Raw genomic sequence first — 17,391 nt, 5'->3', positions numbered from 1 at the left:
CTGCAACATATAAAAATATTCACTAAATCTGTAAAACTGAAAAATGAAAACATGCAAGGGTCTAAACCAATCACAACCAACAGCCCACTAAAATCAGACTACTACAACGCAAACTTCAGAGTCTATGGCCAACAAAGTGTAGATATTTTTGAGTCATTGTTGTCCTCAGCTCATAATCGCTTACATTTAATTAAAATACTTTTAAAATGTTTTACTCAGTCCAAGAAAAGGTTTGAAATACTTTTCCAAAAAGGAATTGAGTGCATGTTTGCAATATTAACATCTATACAGCTACTTACATAGTTTGAGGTTTTGAACTGAAAATGAAGCTAAAAACCGACTTGTTTACTCTTTCTTGCCAACAGCAGCGGATGCAAAGTACAACTTGAGTTGTGCAATGCTGATGCTTCTATAATGGATTCACATCCATGAGCGAGGCAGTTTCATCTCATTTGAAGGTTCTATTTGTTTATTCCTATGGAAGGAATGAACAGAAAACGCTCGCTCAGTTGGACACACACCGTTATAATGGCTTCAAAATGAAAACGCGTGTGCTGCAGCAGTATGTGAATCTGACGATCATGTGCCTGCTGATGCACAGAGGAAAATAAACTATAAATGTAGCTTTTATGGAGAGAAAAAAAAAAAAAAAAAAAAGACAAAAATCAGAGGCTGTTTTGGAGGCTTTTATTTACATACTCAATTTTTACTTCAGAGGAATGAAGCGGGAAGAATGAGTGGCTCCAATACCCGGACGACCGTGTTTAACAGGCTTGTATGTGATGGAGAACTCTCCAAGGTAATGACCAATCATCTCAGGCTGAAAAGAGACAAAATACATATCATTAGCTGCACCCTGCCAGATCTTGTAAATTATATTTACTAAAAAAAAATAAAAAATATTCACAATGCATTCAATACAATGTCATTAATATTTAATGTCTTTGTGGGACACAGGGTGAGTCCTTGAAATGAACTTTAGCACATTCTTCACGATCTTTCAACAGTGCATGATTCATCCCCACCTTGATTTCAACCTGGTTGAAGGTCTTGCCGTTGTACACGCCGACCATGGATCCAACCATCTCCGGCAGGATGACCATGTCTCTCAGGTGAGTTTTCACCACCTCTGGTTTCTCCATGGGAGGCGCCTCTTTCTTGGCCTTACGGAGGCGTTTAAGGAGAGACTGCTGCTTCCTCCTGAGGCCGCGGTTCAGCCTCCTCCTCTGTCTGGCACAGTAGAGCTGCATCAGCTGCTCACTAAGGAAAAAAACAGACACTAGCTTAAATCAACATTTCTACACAAGCAGAACTAGATCATTGATAATGACACCTTAATTCAGAACTTTGACCGTCAAACTTCTATACTGCCAAAGACTATAGAACAACAAGACGCGTCACTCGTATTGTTTTGAATGGGAGAAAGTGCAATGCACAATATGGCGGAATAAGTCCCGCCTTCTAAATAAGAACTAAGGCAATTGGTAAAGCCATCGTGTCACTGCAGCGGCAGTTAGTAGCTAGTTAGTAGCACTTTTTGGTCATGATTTGAGCATTTAAAAAAATTTATGAGACAGTTGTGGTCAGATTTCATTGGTGATTTCAAATAAGAATTTTAATCGAAAGCTTGGCAAACAACTTTGGAGAATTTGATGTTTCCCCATTCAAAGAGATAGAAGCTGCAATTGCATGCCCGAGAGGCTATTCAAAGATGGCCGCCAAGTGAAATGACTTGTCTTAAAGGGACTTGGATACAGTACAGAAGCGCATCCATTCTGTCTTACACACAGATTTGAGCTGCAGTAGAGGAAGGCATTTTGACTTTATCAATTCTGTTCAGAAAACCATCATATGACTTGATGAAGTACTGACATAGCACAGTATGGACTACTTTGATGGTGCTTTGTCAATTTTACAAACTGTTGCATGAGAAAGATCTATGGAAGCTCGTTTCTGCCACAGAATAAAAAAGTAAAAAGGTAAACGTTGACTTTCTCTCACAATTCTTACTTTATATAATTGCGAGTTTCCATCTCACAATTTTCTTTTTTTTTTTTTCATAATTCTAGCTTCCGTCTCACAGACTTTTTCCTTCAGAAACCCACCACAGAATAAAAGAGGTAACTGCAATCTTGTAAGAAATAAGTCAGAATTGTGAGTTTATATTCAGACTTTACCAATTAGAACTACAAACCAACCAATTCTGAATTGTGAACAAAGATCAGAATTGCAAGATAAAACATCACAATTTTCTTGATTTTTTTTTCTCAAATAGAGCACTATGGAAGCTTGTCTGCACCACTGATTAAAAAAAAAAAAAAAAAAAAAAAAAAAGGTTATTGCAACTTTATATTGCAATTATGACTCTCGCAATCGTGACTTTTAAAGACTAATTTCTGAGGGTGATGCCTTTTTTCTCAGAATTGCGAGTTTATCGCTCACAATTCTGACTTTTCTCAGAATTGACCCTTTGCCAGGAGTTTTTGACAAGCGATCTAACCAATCATAACTCCGAATCCGCCATTTTGTCTGACAAAGCAGTCAGGAGTTAGATTAACCTTGGTGGATTTGAACTTGAAAAATGTTGTGTGATTGTGTCTTTCCGTGTTTTAAACAACATTCATTCTCATGTTCGTTAATGTTTATTTGACGCTATAAATTATCTAGTAGAAAGAGATGATCGGTTCACGAGCCTCTTGAGCTGAGCGCTACAGCAAACTGTTATGACACTTAAAAGAGCCACAAAATGGTTTTTATTGTTCTAATTTCTTAAAATAAATTACATAATTTTAAAGCTGGGACTTTAATATCATAAGTAACCTGCTCTGTCTTGTCTGTCGACGTGTTGTCAGTGTCCTCTTTGCTCTGCGATATATTTTTCACTGCGCAATTAGCAATTGCGACTTCATATCACGAAATTCTGACTTTATAACATGCAATTCTGAGAGAGAAAAAAAAAAGATTGCGAGCGATAAACTCGCAATTCTGAGAAGTCACAGCTGCAATATAAAGTTGAAATAGCTTTTTATTTACTCAGTGGAGTAAACAAGTTCCATAGAGAACAGCCAGGACATTCCACCTAATCTTTTGTTTTCCTCACAAGAAAGTCAGTTTTGAAACTCATAGCGAGTCATTTCCACTTTTTTGTCAGTTGCCACTTTTTTGAGTGTCCTGCTCCTTGTTTCTCTCCTCATTAATTCATTCACTTGACGACACTTTTCCTGGACGCTTTACACGAAATGTGAAGCGATAGAGGCTCGACTCACTAGGACATGTCCAGCAGCTGGTCCAGGTCCACACCTCTGTAGGTGAATTTCCTGAAGGTACGCTTCTTCTTCTGCTCAACGTCCGCCTGTGGGAATCACAACCACCGTCAATCAGCCGCTTTTCACGGGCTTTTACTTAGCCGTTAGCTTCTCAACCAACAGATAAACAGTGACTAATAAAATAAAAAGATCAGTTCCTACTTAATCACGTTACACAGGAACACAAGAACAGTCTGAGAATCCATCACGCTGCACTGAGAACTAGATCGCACGACTGAAGCTACTAATCGAACGAACATCTATCTAAACATTCATCCCAGGCGAAAAATAATGGCCTGAAAACATGCATTAATTCTTACATATGCCTTATTCGTATTATCTAATCTAATATACATCATGATTACAGTAGATTCGTTTGGATTATTGTCGTTTTATTATTCACAAATAAGAGGTGAACCTACCATCTTGAGAGACTCCCGGAAAAGGAAGAAGGTAGGAGAGACGCGATAATATCGCGAGAGTTCAGTGAATATTTGACGAGTTTGGTAAGTCTCCCTCTAGCGGAGAGGAGGAGAAAATTATTATTTTATGTTGTTGACATGAATCAATTAATGAAATCTAAATTTTATTAATTGATCCGTTAAAATTAGAAATCCACGCACTAAATGCACTGTGGCGTCGATGAAACTGTGGGTCAAAATGAATAGTTTTATTCAGTAACAACGTATTAAATGTATCAAAAGTGACAGTAAAGACATTTATAATTATATTATATTATTTATAATATAACACATTTTTATTGCAAATAAATGCTGTTCTGTTGAACTTTTTATTCATCAAAGAATCAGAGAAAAATGTTTTCAAAATCGATAATCAGAATAAATTCTTTTGGGCCCCAGATCAGCATATTTTAATGATTTCTGAAGGATCATGTGACACTGAAGACTGGAGAAATTATATATATATATATATATATATATATATATATATATATATATATACACACTACCGTTCAAAAGTTTGGGGTCAGTAATATTTTTTAATGTCTTTAAAAGAAGTATCTTCTGATCACCAAGCCTGCATTTATTTGATTAAAAATACAAACAAAAACAGTAATATTGTGAAATATTATTCCAATTACCAATATACAGTAAAGTATAATTTATTCCTGTGATCAAAGCTGAATTTTCAGCATCATTACTCCAGTCTTCAGTGTCACATGATCCTTCAGAAATCATTCTAATATGCTGATCTGCTGCTCAAGAAACATTTATGATTATTATCAATGTTGAAAAGAGTTATTTACATTTTTTTAATTTACATTCATGATGCTATGATTAAAGGAAATTTCAGAAGAACAGCATTTGTCTGAAATCTAAATCTTTTGTAACATTAGACACTACCGTTCAAAAGTTTGGGGTCAGTAAGAATTTTAATTTATTTTTTGGGGATAGAAATAAAATTAATCAATACTTTTATTCATCAAGGATGAGTTAAACTCATCAAAAGTTACAGTAAAGACAATTATAATGTTAGAAAATATTCTATTTTAAATAAATGCTGTTCTTTTGAACTTTCTATTCATCGAAGAATTTTGAAAAACATTTGTACACAACTGTTTTCAACATTGATAATAATAATGAATGTTTCTTGAGCATCATATCATCATGTTAGAATGATTTCTGAAGGATCATGTGACACTGAAGACTGAAATAATGATGCTGAAAATTCAGCTTTGATCACAGGAATAAATTACACTTTACTGTATATATTACATAGAAAACAGCTGTTTTAAATTGGAATAATATTTCACAATATTACTGTTTTTGTTTGTATTTTTAATCAAATAAATGCAGCCTTGGTGAGCAGAAGATACTTCTTTTAAAACATTAAAAATCTTACCGATCCCAAACTTTTGAACGGTAGTGTATATATATATATATATATATATATATATATATATATATATATATATATATATATATATATATTATTTTAAATTGTAATAATATTTCACAGCATTACTGTTTTACTATATTTTGATCAGCTTTGGTGAGCATAAGATACTTCTTTCAAAAACATTAAAAAATCTTTTGAAGACTTTTAAACAAATTAGTAAATTCAGTTTTGTTTTATGATTTCTTGTACCAGTGAAACTTTCAGGAAAATATAATGAGTACATTTATATATAAATAATATATTTACTTTTGGGAGTAGAACATGCTATTCTCTAGCCATTTTAAACAGCATTTTGTTTTTTTAATAATAATGCATTCAACTTTCATGACCTCATATTGCAAATCAAAGTATATTTGTACTTCTAATAATTAATTTGTCACACCAAGTGAATCTAAAATGGTGATTAAAAGTAAAAAAGACTTACTCTTTCTTCATATGAACTTGCAAAAGAATCTTGATGTTGAATTTCATGCACAAGTTATATGTGAACTAATATATTTACTATAATATTGGGATGATGACAGATATCAAACTGTGGACACTCCTATAACAGAACACTTCATATTTAATAAGTTCATGTTGTCTTTGAAAGCGAACAGATTTATTTCTAAAACAATGAATTTGCACAACATTGTTTCTTTAAATCATTTATTTCAAATAAACTCTCATTTTTGTTTTTTCTTTTTTGCATAAGTGCAAAAGTGCACTAACAGCCACCTGAGGGAAGTCTACGTCCTTAAATAAAAAAACAAGAAAAGCGCACATATATTAGTACAAAATTCTTTAAAAAATTGCACAGTTTAGGTGTATAATACACATTTGTAATCTATTTCAAACTTAAATAAAACAGTAAAAGGCTCATAGAGTAAACAAAATTCACAAAATTGAAAATAAAGACATTTCCCCACTAATATAATTAAAGCTGAATAATTGGGAGACCCTGTCGTAGACGTCTGGTGCGTCTGTTCTGTGCTGATGTTTGACCAGACAGTCCAAAACTATTGCTAAATACTTCAGTAGTTCAGTCCGACTACAAAATATAGAAGAGTACTGTGGTCTCCTGTTATCGGAGTAGAGCCCCTGTTCACAATTTACACACAATAAAACCCCTTTTAGTTACTCTGCAATGTTCAGAAAGACAATCCCAAAATCCAGTTCAGCTTGTGCTCAAAACGTCTATATCCCTGACGATGAGTATTGCATTGGGATGGGGGTGGGGGGTGGGGGTCGGCTCAGCGCCGGTAGGGGTGGAAGCCCTGTACATTGTGGTTCTGTCCTCGTCCGAAGCTGCTGGCTGCCGGTTGAGCTCCTGACGAGGGTGCGGAGGGGGCTGCGGCGTATGAGGCAGTTTGCTGGCTGGGGTCTGCAAAGCTATGACCAAAAGCACTCAGGTCCTGCCCATAACCTGTCTCAACAGACATGAAAACATGGAAAGTGATATTAAACACCAGTAACTCCAAAGAACAAACATGCGACTAGGCTTTCTGGGCATCTCTCGTAACCCCTCGTCATTTTGCATTAGGTCCATTTTTCACTTCTCAAGACAGAGGTCATGTACACACTGCAGTTACATACAGTCGCCACTTCTCTTAAGCCCAAAGTATACTTTGTTCTTTTATACGAAGCAAAGTACTTTATTTAACTAAATTAGTTTATCTAGAATTATCCGTTTTATATGGAAAAAATTATTCCCATAGTAAAAGAAAACGTACATTTATTTCATACTAAGTGTACTTCAAATCTATTAACATATTTATTGACATATCACTTCAAGACTTACTGATATAAAATTATAAATAAACTTTATTTGGAGTATTTCTTTATTGCACAATGCACATTTCTTAATATTATGCCAAAGAAGTTTTTTAATATCACTATTAATAAGGATTGTATGATCTCTGTATAATATCAGTCTTAAAATGCAAGATATTTAAAGTGTACCTAAAGTATACTTGCAATAGTTCCACTTCAGCACAATCAAATATACTTCAGTATATCTTTAGTTGGACATCAGCACTACTTCTGCACAATTAAAGTGCATTAAGTACAAAATTAGTTATTCCAATTTAGCAGACTTTAAGTATACCAATTTAGTACACCAACCCCCGGTTTCACAGACAAGGCTTAAGCTAGTCTTAGACTGAAATGCATGCTTGAGCTGTTTTAACTGAAAGCAACTTGTACTGACATATCTTAAAATATGTCACGACCACTGTGTCTCAAGATGCACACCAGTAATGTTTAAGTGAAAGTTTATAAAAGCTACTTAAATGCCCTAATTGAAATAGGCTAAGCCCTGTCTGTGAAACTGGGCCCAAAAGTACTATTGCAGGGTATTTTAAATTAGCAAAGGGGTTAAAAAACCTTCTAATTTACGTTGGTGCAAGTCGTGCAAGGTCTTTTTAAATTATGTGGCTGTTTTAGACATTTGACCTTCTACGTAGTGTTTTAAAGTAATAAATTCTCAATACACTCTAAAAAATGCTGGGTTAAAAACAACCCAAGTTGGGTTGAAAATGGACAAACCCAGCGGTTGGGTTAAATGTTTGCCCAACCTGCTGGGTAGTTTTATTTAACTCAACTATTGTTTAAAAATTACTGTATTGCTTAATTAAAATGAACCCAAAGTATGTTGGAAATGAACATTTATTAATGTTCAATGAATAATTATTAAACAATAAACATTTATTAAATTGCTTATTAATAAATGTATATTAATAAACTATTAATCTATTCAATTTATATTAATAAAATATTAAAGCTTATTAATAAACATTCACCTTTTGTCTATTATTGTTGCCTCTAATTGCATTCTGGTTTTTAATTTCCCAACTATTTTGGGTTCATTTTAAGCTAGCCATATAGCAATTTTTAAACAATAGTTGGTTTAAATAAAACTGCCCAGCAGGTTGGGCAAACATTTAACCCAACCGCTGGGTTTGTCCATTTTCAACCCAACTTGGGTTGTTTTTAACCCAGCATTTTTTAGAGTGTAGAAGTTGCACATTTTATCATCAGTGTCGTGATAGGAGCATCTCGCACAAATCATATCAAACTTTTAGAGCACACTGCTGAACGAACGCACAGTATACGATGATGTTGCGCAGATAATTGGTCCTAGCTGTGTGTTTTGGACAGGAACTTGTTGCTTGTCATAAAAGCTCAAAATGCATAATGTAAATAGTTAATAATTCCAGTAATTCCCCCACCCCCATAAACCATGCACCTGACAACAATAGACGCCTGATAACGAGTGTTTGTCTGAAGGGTTAACAGATAACCGCAACTGCAGTTTAAATGAGAATAAAGACATTTTTATCAGTCACTATTTCTGCAGAGACAAGAATGAAACTATACTTTAAAGGGTTCGATTGTATGCATACGCTAAGCGTAGTACGCGTTAAAACAGAAGTGCACTTTGGGTTTATGAGATTCAATCCCGTTTTGTCCACAAAGACAACCGAATTCTTTAATTCTACAACCAAATTCACTCCTAAAAGGATGTGATCAATGATGTTTTACTAATTATTTCCATGCAGTTTTATTTTTGCTATTATTACTTTGCTTGAACATGGGCAACACTGAGCAGATTGAACTGTTAGCATCCATGTTTGTTGTTGCTTTGGTTATCACTTTCACAGACAAGTGAATTCACTTTTAAAAGCAGCAAGTTTGCAGTGTGTACGTGGCCAAAATATCTAAGATTTATCTACAACAGAAACAAATAACTGAACAGAAAACATCTAAAAAACAAAGGTATGGTGGTCATGAAAACACATTTAAAGCATTCTGGAAAAATAGAAAAAATAAAAACAGAAATACCAAGGCAGAAATGCATTTTGGAAAGAGTTTATTCGAAAGTCTCTAAATGAAAGTGAAACATTAGACTACATGAGCACAAATGAAGAGAAATGGATTCTTTTTAGGAGTCAAAGATGTAAAGAATTCGCCGAATCCGTACAGATTTGTTCAGCTGTGACTGTCACACGCTGCATGAGGGGCACAAAATCCACAGAAAACCCAGTAGAGACACCATTAGATCATCCTTTTGGCAGCAAAGCAATGCAGTGACTGAAAAAAGAACATCTGAAGCAAGCCGTCTGTTTTTATATAGTAAACTACAGCTACGAGCCATACGAGTTACAATATCGTCTAGTGACGAGTTTATTTCATTTGAACATTTGCCGCTTAAGGCCCCCTGAATGACGTGTAGCTGTACTTTAGTATATCCCATTGAAAACCGAAGATATGCCTCAAACAGATGTAGAATATGCATACGGCATATGCATATTGTACATGGGATGCATGAGAAACAGAACTGAAGCCTTATGGGTCCACAGGCTGTTGATGTTTGTTCTATTGGGTTTGAGTGATTGTAGGATGCAGTTGCTCACCTACCTGCACTATATCCCTGCTCTTCCTGTACATAAGTGTGAGAAGGACGCGTTGGTCCGTAGGCAGAGGGGTCCTGAGGATAGTTACCCAAGCCTAGCAGGGAGATGAGGAGACCAGGTTGACAGAGTCTGACTTAACTACTACCTTACAGCTCCTACCCAGGTGAACGCTGCCCTCTCCTGCTCTCAGGGCTCATGAACAGAACATGTGGATGGATCGGCCCTGCGCGGTTTCTAAATGAGCATGTTTATCAGGCTGCTCGGCCACTGAGGTGCTGATGAATGGGAAGCGAAGCGGAGGCGTGACATAAAGCGGCTGATGAGACCATCTCGTAAGACCATATGTACATACATACAACCCACACAGACAGCCTGACCTCCACGCTAACAGCACTCTAATGTATGTCAACCCCGGCAATGCGAAGAACAGTGCTATTTAAAGATCTACCATAGAACTGCACTAATTCTGGTTTAAAGACTTCCATCTCGATCGTTCTGGCATAACGCGCTTTCAAATCATTGTTATGTTTGTTATGCCCAAATAACTTGACATTTTCGGTACTGATTACGGAGCAAGGCCACATCTTTACCTCTCAGATTGATGTTAATTTGAGCATCCCATAATGACTACACATGTATATTATGTGAAGCAAATATTTTTACTCAATACTAGACAGTTGTTGCCTGTGAAGTATGCGATTGTTAGAGTGATCTGGGTGCTTGCTGGGAAGTTCTGGGTGGTTGCATTAGTATATGATAGCTAAGTAAAAACAGTAAAAGACTGTAAAAATGCTACTGTGAAAAACAGTTAATTGGATTACAGAAGCTGCTTGTGATTGAACTTTGATTCATCATGTGACTCTCATCACCTCTCTGTGATTTTAACAGTAAAAGACTGTAAAAATGCTGCGGTGAAAAACTGTCAATTGGTTTACAGAAAGTTTCCGTACTATATACGGTGAATAACTGTAATAGATCTAACGGTACGTTTAATGTAATTTTACGGTAAAATACCGTTAAATTCACAGTTTTTGGAAGTGAAAAATTTAACATTTAATTGTAAAATTTACAGTGAAAAACGTAAATTGACACTCCCACAATTCCCTGCGTGACACTTCACATTTGATATATTTTCGTTGAAATAACTCTGTTTCTTCTTAGTTTTTCTCATTTTTTTTTAACCAGTTATGTACATTAGGGTTTTATGTTACATCTAATGTTGTTAAATTAATGTTTATTGCATTTTTAAAATTTCATGCATGTTACCATGATGGTGTTTAGTGTGTGTGTGAATGACACTGTGTGCACCTTCTATATGTTAGTGTTGTCCTTCTCGGCTTGTGGAAAAGCTGCTTGTGATGAACTTTGATTCATCATGTGACTCTTATCACCACTGTGATTGGTGGTTGTCAGTGTATTATAAAGGTACAAAACAGATATTAGTACTTCATTAGGTTGGTAAATTAACATTATATCAGTTAATGAAATACGTTATTTTACCGTAAATTTAACAGATTTTTTTTACGTTGCTACTGTATTTTTTACGGTAAAGTTCTGGCAACCACAGCTGCCGTTTTTTTACCGTAAATTTTACTGGGATTTTTTTTACAGTGTACTTCAATAGGTTGGTACATTAACATTATATCAGTTAATGAAATTTTTTTTTTTACCGTAAATTTAACAGAATTTTTTTACTGTGTGTAAAATAAACAGTTATGAACCATAATTATTACAATATAAACCTTTAAATTGTACGATTTTGAACTGTGAAATCTAAGTGCTGTCCTGTAAAACCTAAAACATTGCTACCGTATTTTTTACGGTAAAGTTCTGGCAACCAAAGCTGCTGTTTTTTTACTGTAAATTTTACAGGGATTCTTTTTTACAATGTAGTCGGTAAAGTGATCTGGGTGGTTGCTAGAATTTTGCCATGTGGTTGTTAAGGTTAACTGGGTGGTTGCTAGGATGTTGTTATGTGGTTTCTAAGAAAACAGTGGTCTGTTAATAGACCCTTTAATCGCCTACGTCACTGTGACATCACTGCTCTAGCTGGAGGCAAAACATAAATAAGAACTAATAGCGGGCGCGCTAAAAGTTTGAGGTTTTGACTTTAAAATGTCGTCTTGTTGTGTTTTTGGCTGCCAGAATAGAAGGAACAGGACTTTTGGTTCAAAACTAAAGTTTTACCAGATCCCGGCAGACATTCCTTCACAGAAATCAAAAAGATAATTGTGGTTGAAAGCAATACGGCGTACAGACTGGACGGAGACGATCATAAATAATACTCGTGTTTGCAGTGCACACTTCATATCAGGTAAAATAATCGATGCATATGTAATGGTGTGTTGGTTTTATCTAGTACAAATCAGCAAGTTTCTGTTTTATAGGATGAAATGTCGCCAACTTTCAGCACACTAGCTAGCTTAAATGTTAAACAAACATACAGCGATAGATGTGTGTGCCATCCTTTGAATGGTCTCTTAAAATAATTCACATTGCTAGCCATAATCATAGTTAGCCCAGCGTTAGGTTACATTAGACAATAAACCTTGACAAAATGCCCCGAACCACCCGAAAGTAATTCATATGTTGTCTAGGAAATATCCAAAACTTAAGTTAATTTACAAAAAGAGTCAGTGATTGTACATATTCAGACAGTTCTGAACCTTCTTCTGCATCTATGTTTAATAAGTCCAGCGTCTCTTTTTGCCTCCAGCTAAGCCCCGCCCACCAAGAAACGTTGCAATGTTTACAAACTTTTAAGGGGTCTATAGGGATTCACCAATGTATCGGCCAGTAATCGGTATCAGCTTGATAAAAGCAATTATTTTCACTATTGTTTAAAAACAAACGATGATCCTTGATGTATCCTGTCAATCAAAAGGGGGTCGGAAAACCGTGTCAGACCTCAACTCGTACTGTGCGTGAAGAAAAAGTCTCTTGTGTTGAATTTAGGGCTGCTAAAGTTAACCTGACAATAACGCATTAACAGTTAAAAAAATAGCTACATTAAGGCGGACTACTTTGACCCTATGAATCACCTGTAGTTCAAGCAAAGGTTGCCATGTCCATAGTCTTTCCCTACACCAGACATTATTTGTAGCGCGCCTCCCATCCAATAATCGCTTTGTGCTGTGTTACTTCTGACAAGAAACAAAGTCTCAGCTTTGAAGCTGAAGTGACGGATTGCTGTAAAGCCACAGTTCAGTCGGCAGTGAGGAGCGTGAGTTATTTCTTCCTCTTTAATACAGAGTTATATCTCGAAAATCATGTATGAACATCAGAAGGTATGTTGAAAGATACAGTACAACTTACTGAAATGTGTTGTGTCTCATAATCGCTCAATCAGTGTTTCAACAGCAATAAAACAGCTTGTGAACAATGTCACTTAACGTTGCATTTACCTCAGGAAAGTTATTCACAGTTCGTTAGTCAGTAGGGGGTATAACATGACGGTTCGGTACGTACCTCAGTATTGAAGTCACAGTTTGGTACAGGTTCTGTACAGCAGGAGGGAGAAAACTAAACATAAAATTGCTTTTTTTTTTTCTTCCTTTTTTTATTAAACAATGGTTTATTGAAATTTTGTCTCAAATTGTGTCTCTCTCTTTAAATAAATTCAATTATAATTAACATTTTCTTAAGGATAAAAAAAATCTATCTCTGCTAATGCTGTAAACTATATAAAGGGAGCCTTTTCTTGCACATTACTATAATATTAAAGGTTAAAATTAACAACAGAGCTCAAACTATTTTGTTTGACTATTTACTTTTAGATATAATAATCAACACTCAAATAAAAAAACATGTAAACATAAGGCAGGTTTTGCATTAACGTTTGCATTAAATTATTACTCCAATTCATTTTTAAAATATAATCATTTACACAGTTACTGTCATAACTTATTTTCATGACAAATATATTTAAACATATATTAAACTAATTAAGAGATTACTAACAGGTAAAGTAAATATAATTGAATCTATAAGCTAATATAGTGTATATATTTAGTGAAACGCTCCCTCTAGAGTTAATTTCTCTAGTGAACTAACATGCTGTGGACACTAAATGACTTGCCTGATGTAAATGTAACGCTGTGTGAGATTATTCTGTGAGCTGTTTTATTGATATCTTTCCACGGTTGAAATACCAGTTGAGAGATCGTTATATAGATCGTTCTTCTTCTTCTGTGCTTTTTCCTGTTGTGGCGGTTGGCAAACAATGTTGCAATACTGCAACCCTTCTGGTTTGGAGTGTGGATCGCCTGTAACTGACTGTATTCGTCATCTGACTTCATGAACCGAACCATGACATGGGTACCGTTTGGTTTGGGACGAATACATGTACCGTTACACCCAATTAGTTAGCTATAAAAAAAACTAAGGAGTTTATTTACTGTTAATTAGATATGTATGTTTGAATTAATTTGTCACAAAGACAAGTATTTATGAAAACTACCTTTTGTGCAACTGAGTTGAATACAAACAATTAATTTCCCATTCATATTATTTTTTTATTTGAGTGTAATTATTATATCTTAATATAATAGTTTGGGCTCTGTTGTTCATTTTAACCTCTAATATTATAGCAATGTGACAAATGAGAGGGTTCCCTGTATAGTTTACAACATTAGTTGGGAGTTGTTGTTTTTTTTTGCTTAAGAAAATGAAACTATAGGAAACAGCAGATATCATTCTGAATAATCGCCTATCGGTATCAGCTGTTGTTAGCAAGTTGCTAGAGTGTTCTTGGTGGTTGCTAATGTTTGCAGTTGTTTAGGGTCTTTGTTAAGACATTGCTATGCGGTGAGTGGTTGTTACCGTTCTGCTGCGCGATTGGTAGGACGTTGCTATGTGTTTGGTATAGTTAATCTGGGTGGTTGCCAGGATGTTATAGAGTTGCAAACATGAGAGAGGTTGTAAGCGTTGCAATGCAGTTGCTAGGGTGTTCTAGGTGGTTGCTAAGGTACACAGTGTTCTGAGTGGCTGCTATGTTGTTATGTTGTTGCAAAGATGACAGTGGCTATTAGCGAGTTGCAAAAATCCAAAAATTAAAATTCTGTCATCAACTTGTCATTCCAAACCCGCAAGACCTTCGTTCATCTTCGGAACACAAATTAAGGATATGTTTCATGAAATCCGAGAGGTATCTGAACCACACATAGGCAGCAACGTCATTGCACTTTTTAAGCCCAGAAGGGTAGCAAAGACATCGTTAAAATAGTCCATGTGACTACAGTGGTTCAACCTTAATGTTCTTAAAGTAATGAGAATCCTTTTTTTGTGCAAAAACAAAACAAAAAATAATGACTTTATTCAACAATTTCTCCTCTTCCCTGTCATTCTCTTACACTGTTAATGTTGTATAGACAGTGCAGCGCTTCCAGGTTTTACGTCAGAACGCCGACTCAGTATTGGCCAATGCTGTACACATGAGCAGCAAGATCCATGTGTGTGCAATAACGCTCCTGCCGATGTGTGGTTCAGATACCTCTTGGATTTCAGCAAAAATATCTTAATTTGTGTTCTGAAGATGTACAAAAGCAACATGAGGATGAGTAATTAATGACAGAAATTTAATTTTTGGATGAACTAAACCTTTAACATTGTTAATATTTTTTCTCAAACCATTTTCCAATGCCGCCACCCCCCCAGTATATAAGTAATTAAATTAATATCATAAATGTGCAACTAGTTGAATAAGGGCTTAAATGAAGAACTACTAGTCGACTAGAAGATTCTTTAGTCGAGGGCAGCCCTAGTTGTTATTGAGTTGCTAGAGTGGGTTTTCTGTGCCTAGATATGGATCCATATACCCCAAAATAAAAATTCTGCCATCACTTACTAACCCTCATATCGTACCAAATGTATGGAACATAAAAGAAGATAATTTGAGAAATTCTGAGAACTGTTTGGTTAGTAACATTCTTCAGAATATCTTCTTTTGGGTTCTTTGGAATGAAATGAGGGTGAGTAAATCATGAAAGAGTCTTCATTTTTTGGGTGGACTATCCCTTTAAGTGCAAGTGCAGGTTTTATTTATGGGTAAGTCTAATCGCTTGGAGAAGTAATAGCACACCTGTCCTCAACATGCTGCATGATTGGAGGCATCATTTAGGTTTGTAGCACAAATGGTACAGGATGAATTATGTGCCAAAAATAATACTGAGGGTTAGAGGTCTGTTGTTGTAGAAGTAGTAATAGCCGTCTTAGAAAGCACCACTAAATGTACCATGTCCCACATCTCACTGACTTCCAGATGCTTTTAATTCTGGCCATTAGGTGTCCATGTCTATATCTGTAGAGTTAGTTCTATTTTCTAAAGTCTAATGGATGCTCTAGATGTTGTATGTACTGTGTCGGCACCTGCAGCAAGAGACATTCTTTGTATATCTTATACTTGGTCAACGTCTAAAGTCAGTTAAATCTAAAATTAAATCTCCCATGCCCTGCAACTTTACTTTATCCTTTCGGCACCCCCACCATCCAACGCTGCAGCATCTACAGATGAAAACCCTCGTCTGAGTTAGATGAAGCGTCATCTGGTCAAAAGCAGCATTGCAGTACAGGATGATCTAATTCACACATACCACTGGATAAACCTCCACAGACCGAAAATCAAAATCTAAAGGTCTTGATTGAGGGTAAATAGACTGAGGGTCTGTGTGGAAGCGTGTGTATGTGATGTCATCATGCCCGTTCAGACGTGTGAACAGGAAGCAGAACCCCAGTGATGAGCTACAGCACATCTGCAGTTTCAGTGCGCTCTTACCATACTGGCTGTAGGAGAAGTCTGGCTGTGCTGGGGCGGCTTTGCTCAGGTCCTGAGAGGGAGTCGTAGCCGGGGCAAAACCTAAAGGCCCTGCGCCCGGCGTGTTGGGAGGGGGAGGCATTCCCTGTGCTACAAACTGGTCACCTTGAGGTGTTCCAAAGCTATATCCTATGTTGATAAACACATAAGAAAAGTAATGCAGGAATTATTACAATCTTGTTTCAGTTCTTTTAATTTCCCATTCATATTGCATATTTATATTTTATATCAGAAATTTTAATTTTGAACTAAAATTACTGCAGTATTTAGTAGTCGACCAGAGTCACTTATTTCAATGCCGACCAACACTAACACCGTAAAAATGTGATGTTTCACCTACCAAACTGAGGTTGTGCGCTAAAGCCCTGCTGGGGGTATCCCTGAGGTGCCCCAAATCCCCCTGTAGGTGCCGCTGCAACTAGAAATGCATTAAATGGAGATGGAGGTTGTGCAGGTGCCCCACGGCCAGCAGGTATAGGAGGTCCATACCCACCTGAAACACAGACACATTTCACTCAAAATTTAATTGAGTCAAAAGTCCAACTGAACGACATGCAAGTATAAAATATTTACACTATTATATAACTATTTTCCACACCATCTATGCACACAAATTATAATTATAAATCTATTTAAATATATACACTGCCCTCCAAAAGTTTGGAAACACCCCTGGCTTTTTTGGACGATATCTGCATAAATCCTTATCATTTTTTGGTGCAAACACATTAAAGTAACTTGACATTATCATTGAAGACCAGCAATAATCATTTTCATTTTGATTACATAATAATGGCAATATATACATGTCAAAGTCAGAGATGCCCCTTTGCCAGCTGTGATGCCTGGTTACTGGTTTAAACTTGGCCCAGGTTTGTAAAAGGTTTTTGGGTCAGCACACCTTAATAGCTTCAACAATTGATTGCCAATTAAGTTTAGAATACAATGAACCAATCAGAAC

General features: G+C 35.9%; 2 protein-coding genes across 5 annotated transcripts in view; both read right to left on the bottom strand.

The window, feature by feature from the left end:
• Positions 1 to 672: 672 nt before the first annotated feature.
• On the bottom strand, positions 673 to 3,878 carry rps15 (ribosomal protein S15). The gene is made up of 4 exons (XM_048173028.1): positions 3,728 to 3,878; positions 3,267 to 3,352; positions 1,026 to 1,260; positions 673 to 820 (listed from the first exon to the last, which is right to left on the bottom strand). Exons 1-4 carry the CDS (start codon positions 3,728 to 3,730, stop codon positions 707 to 709), a joined length of 438 nt encoding a protein of 145 aa, XP_048028985.1. The 5' UTR covers positions 3,731 to 3,878; the 3' UTR covers positions 673 to 706.
• A 1,981-nt stretch (positions 3,879 to 5,859) lies between these two features.
• dazap1 (DAZ associated protein 1) overlaps positions 5,860 to 17,391 on the bottom strand; it is a 29,205-nt gene continuing 17,673 nt past the window's right edge. The window contains exons 10-13 of one of the 4 annotated variants that reach the window (XM_048172223.1): positions 16,771 to 16,923; positions 16,392 to 16,559; positions 9,624 to 9,713; positions 5,860 to 6,630 (exon numbers count right to left, since the gene is read on the bottom strand). In XM_048172223.1, coding sequence (XP_048028180.1) covers positions 6,458 to 6,630; positions 9,624 to 9,713; positions 16,392 to 16,559; positions 16,771 to 16,923 — 584 coding nt within the window. In that variant the 3' untranslated portion in view covers positions 5,860 to 6,457. Of the gene's footprint in view, positions 6,635 to 9,623; positions 9,714 to 16,391; positions 16,560 to 16,770; positions 16,924 to 17,391 lie in introns of all 4 variants that reach the window. The other 3 variants (XM_048172225.1, XM_048172224.1, XM_048172226.1) reach the window with 3 other exon arrangements.

Source organism: Megalobrama amblycephala, linkage group LG21 (genome assembly GCF_018812025.1).
Source record: "Megalobrama amblycephala isolate DHTTF-2021 linkage group LG21, ASM1881202v1, whole genome shotgun sequence".
NCBI classification, from domain to species: Eukaryota; Metazoa; Chordata; class Actinopteri; order Cypriniformes; family Xenocyprididae; genus Megalobrama; species Megalobrama amblycephala.
Note: the sequence above shows the minus strand (reverse complement) of the source record. Positions and strands in the feature narration are given on the sequence as shown.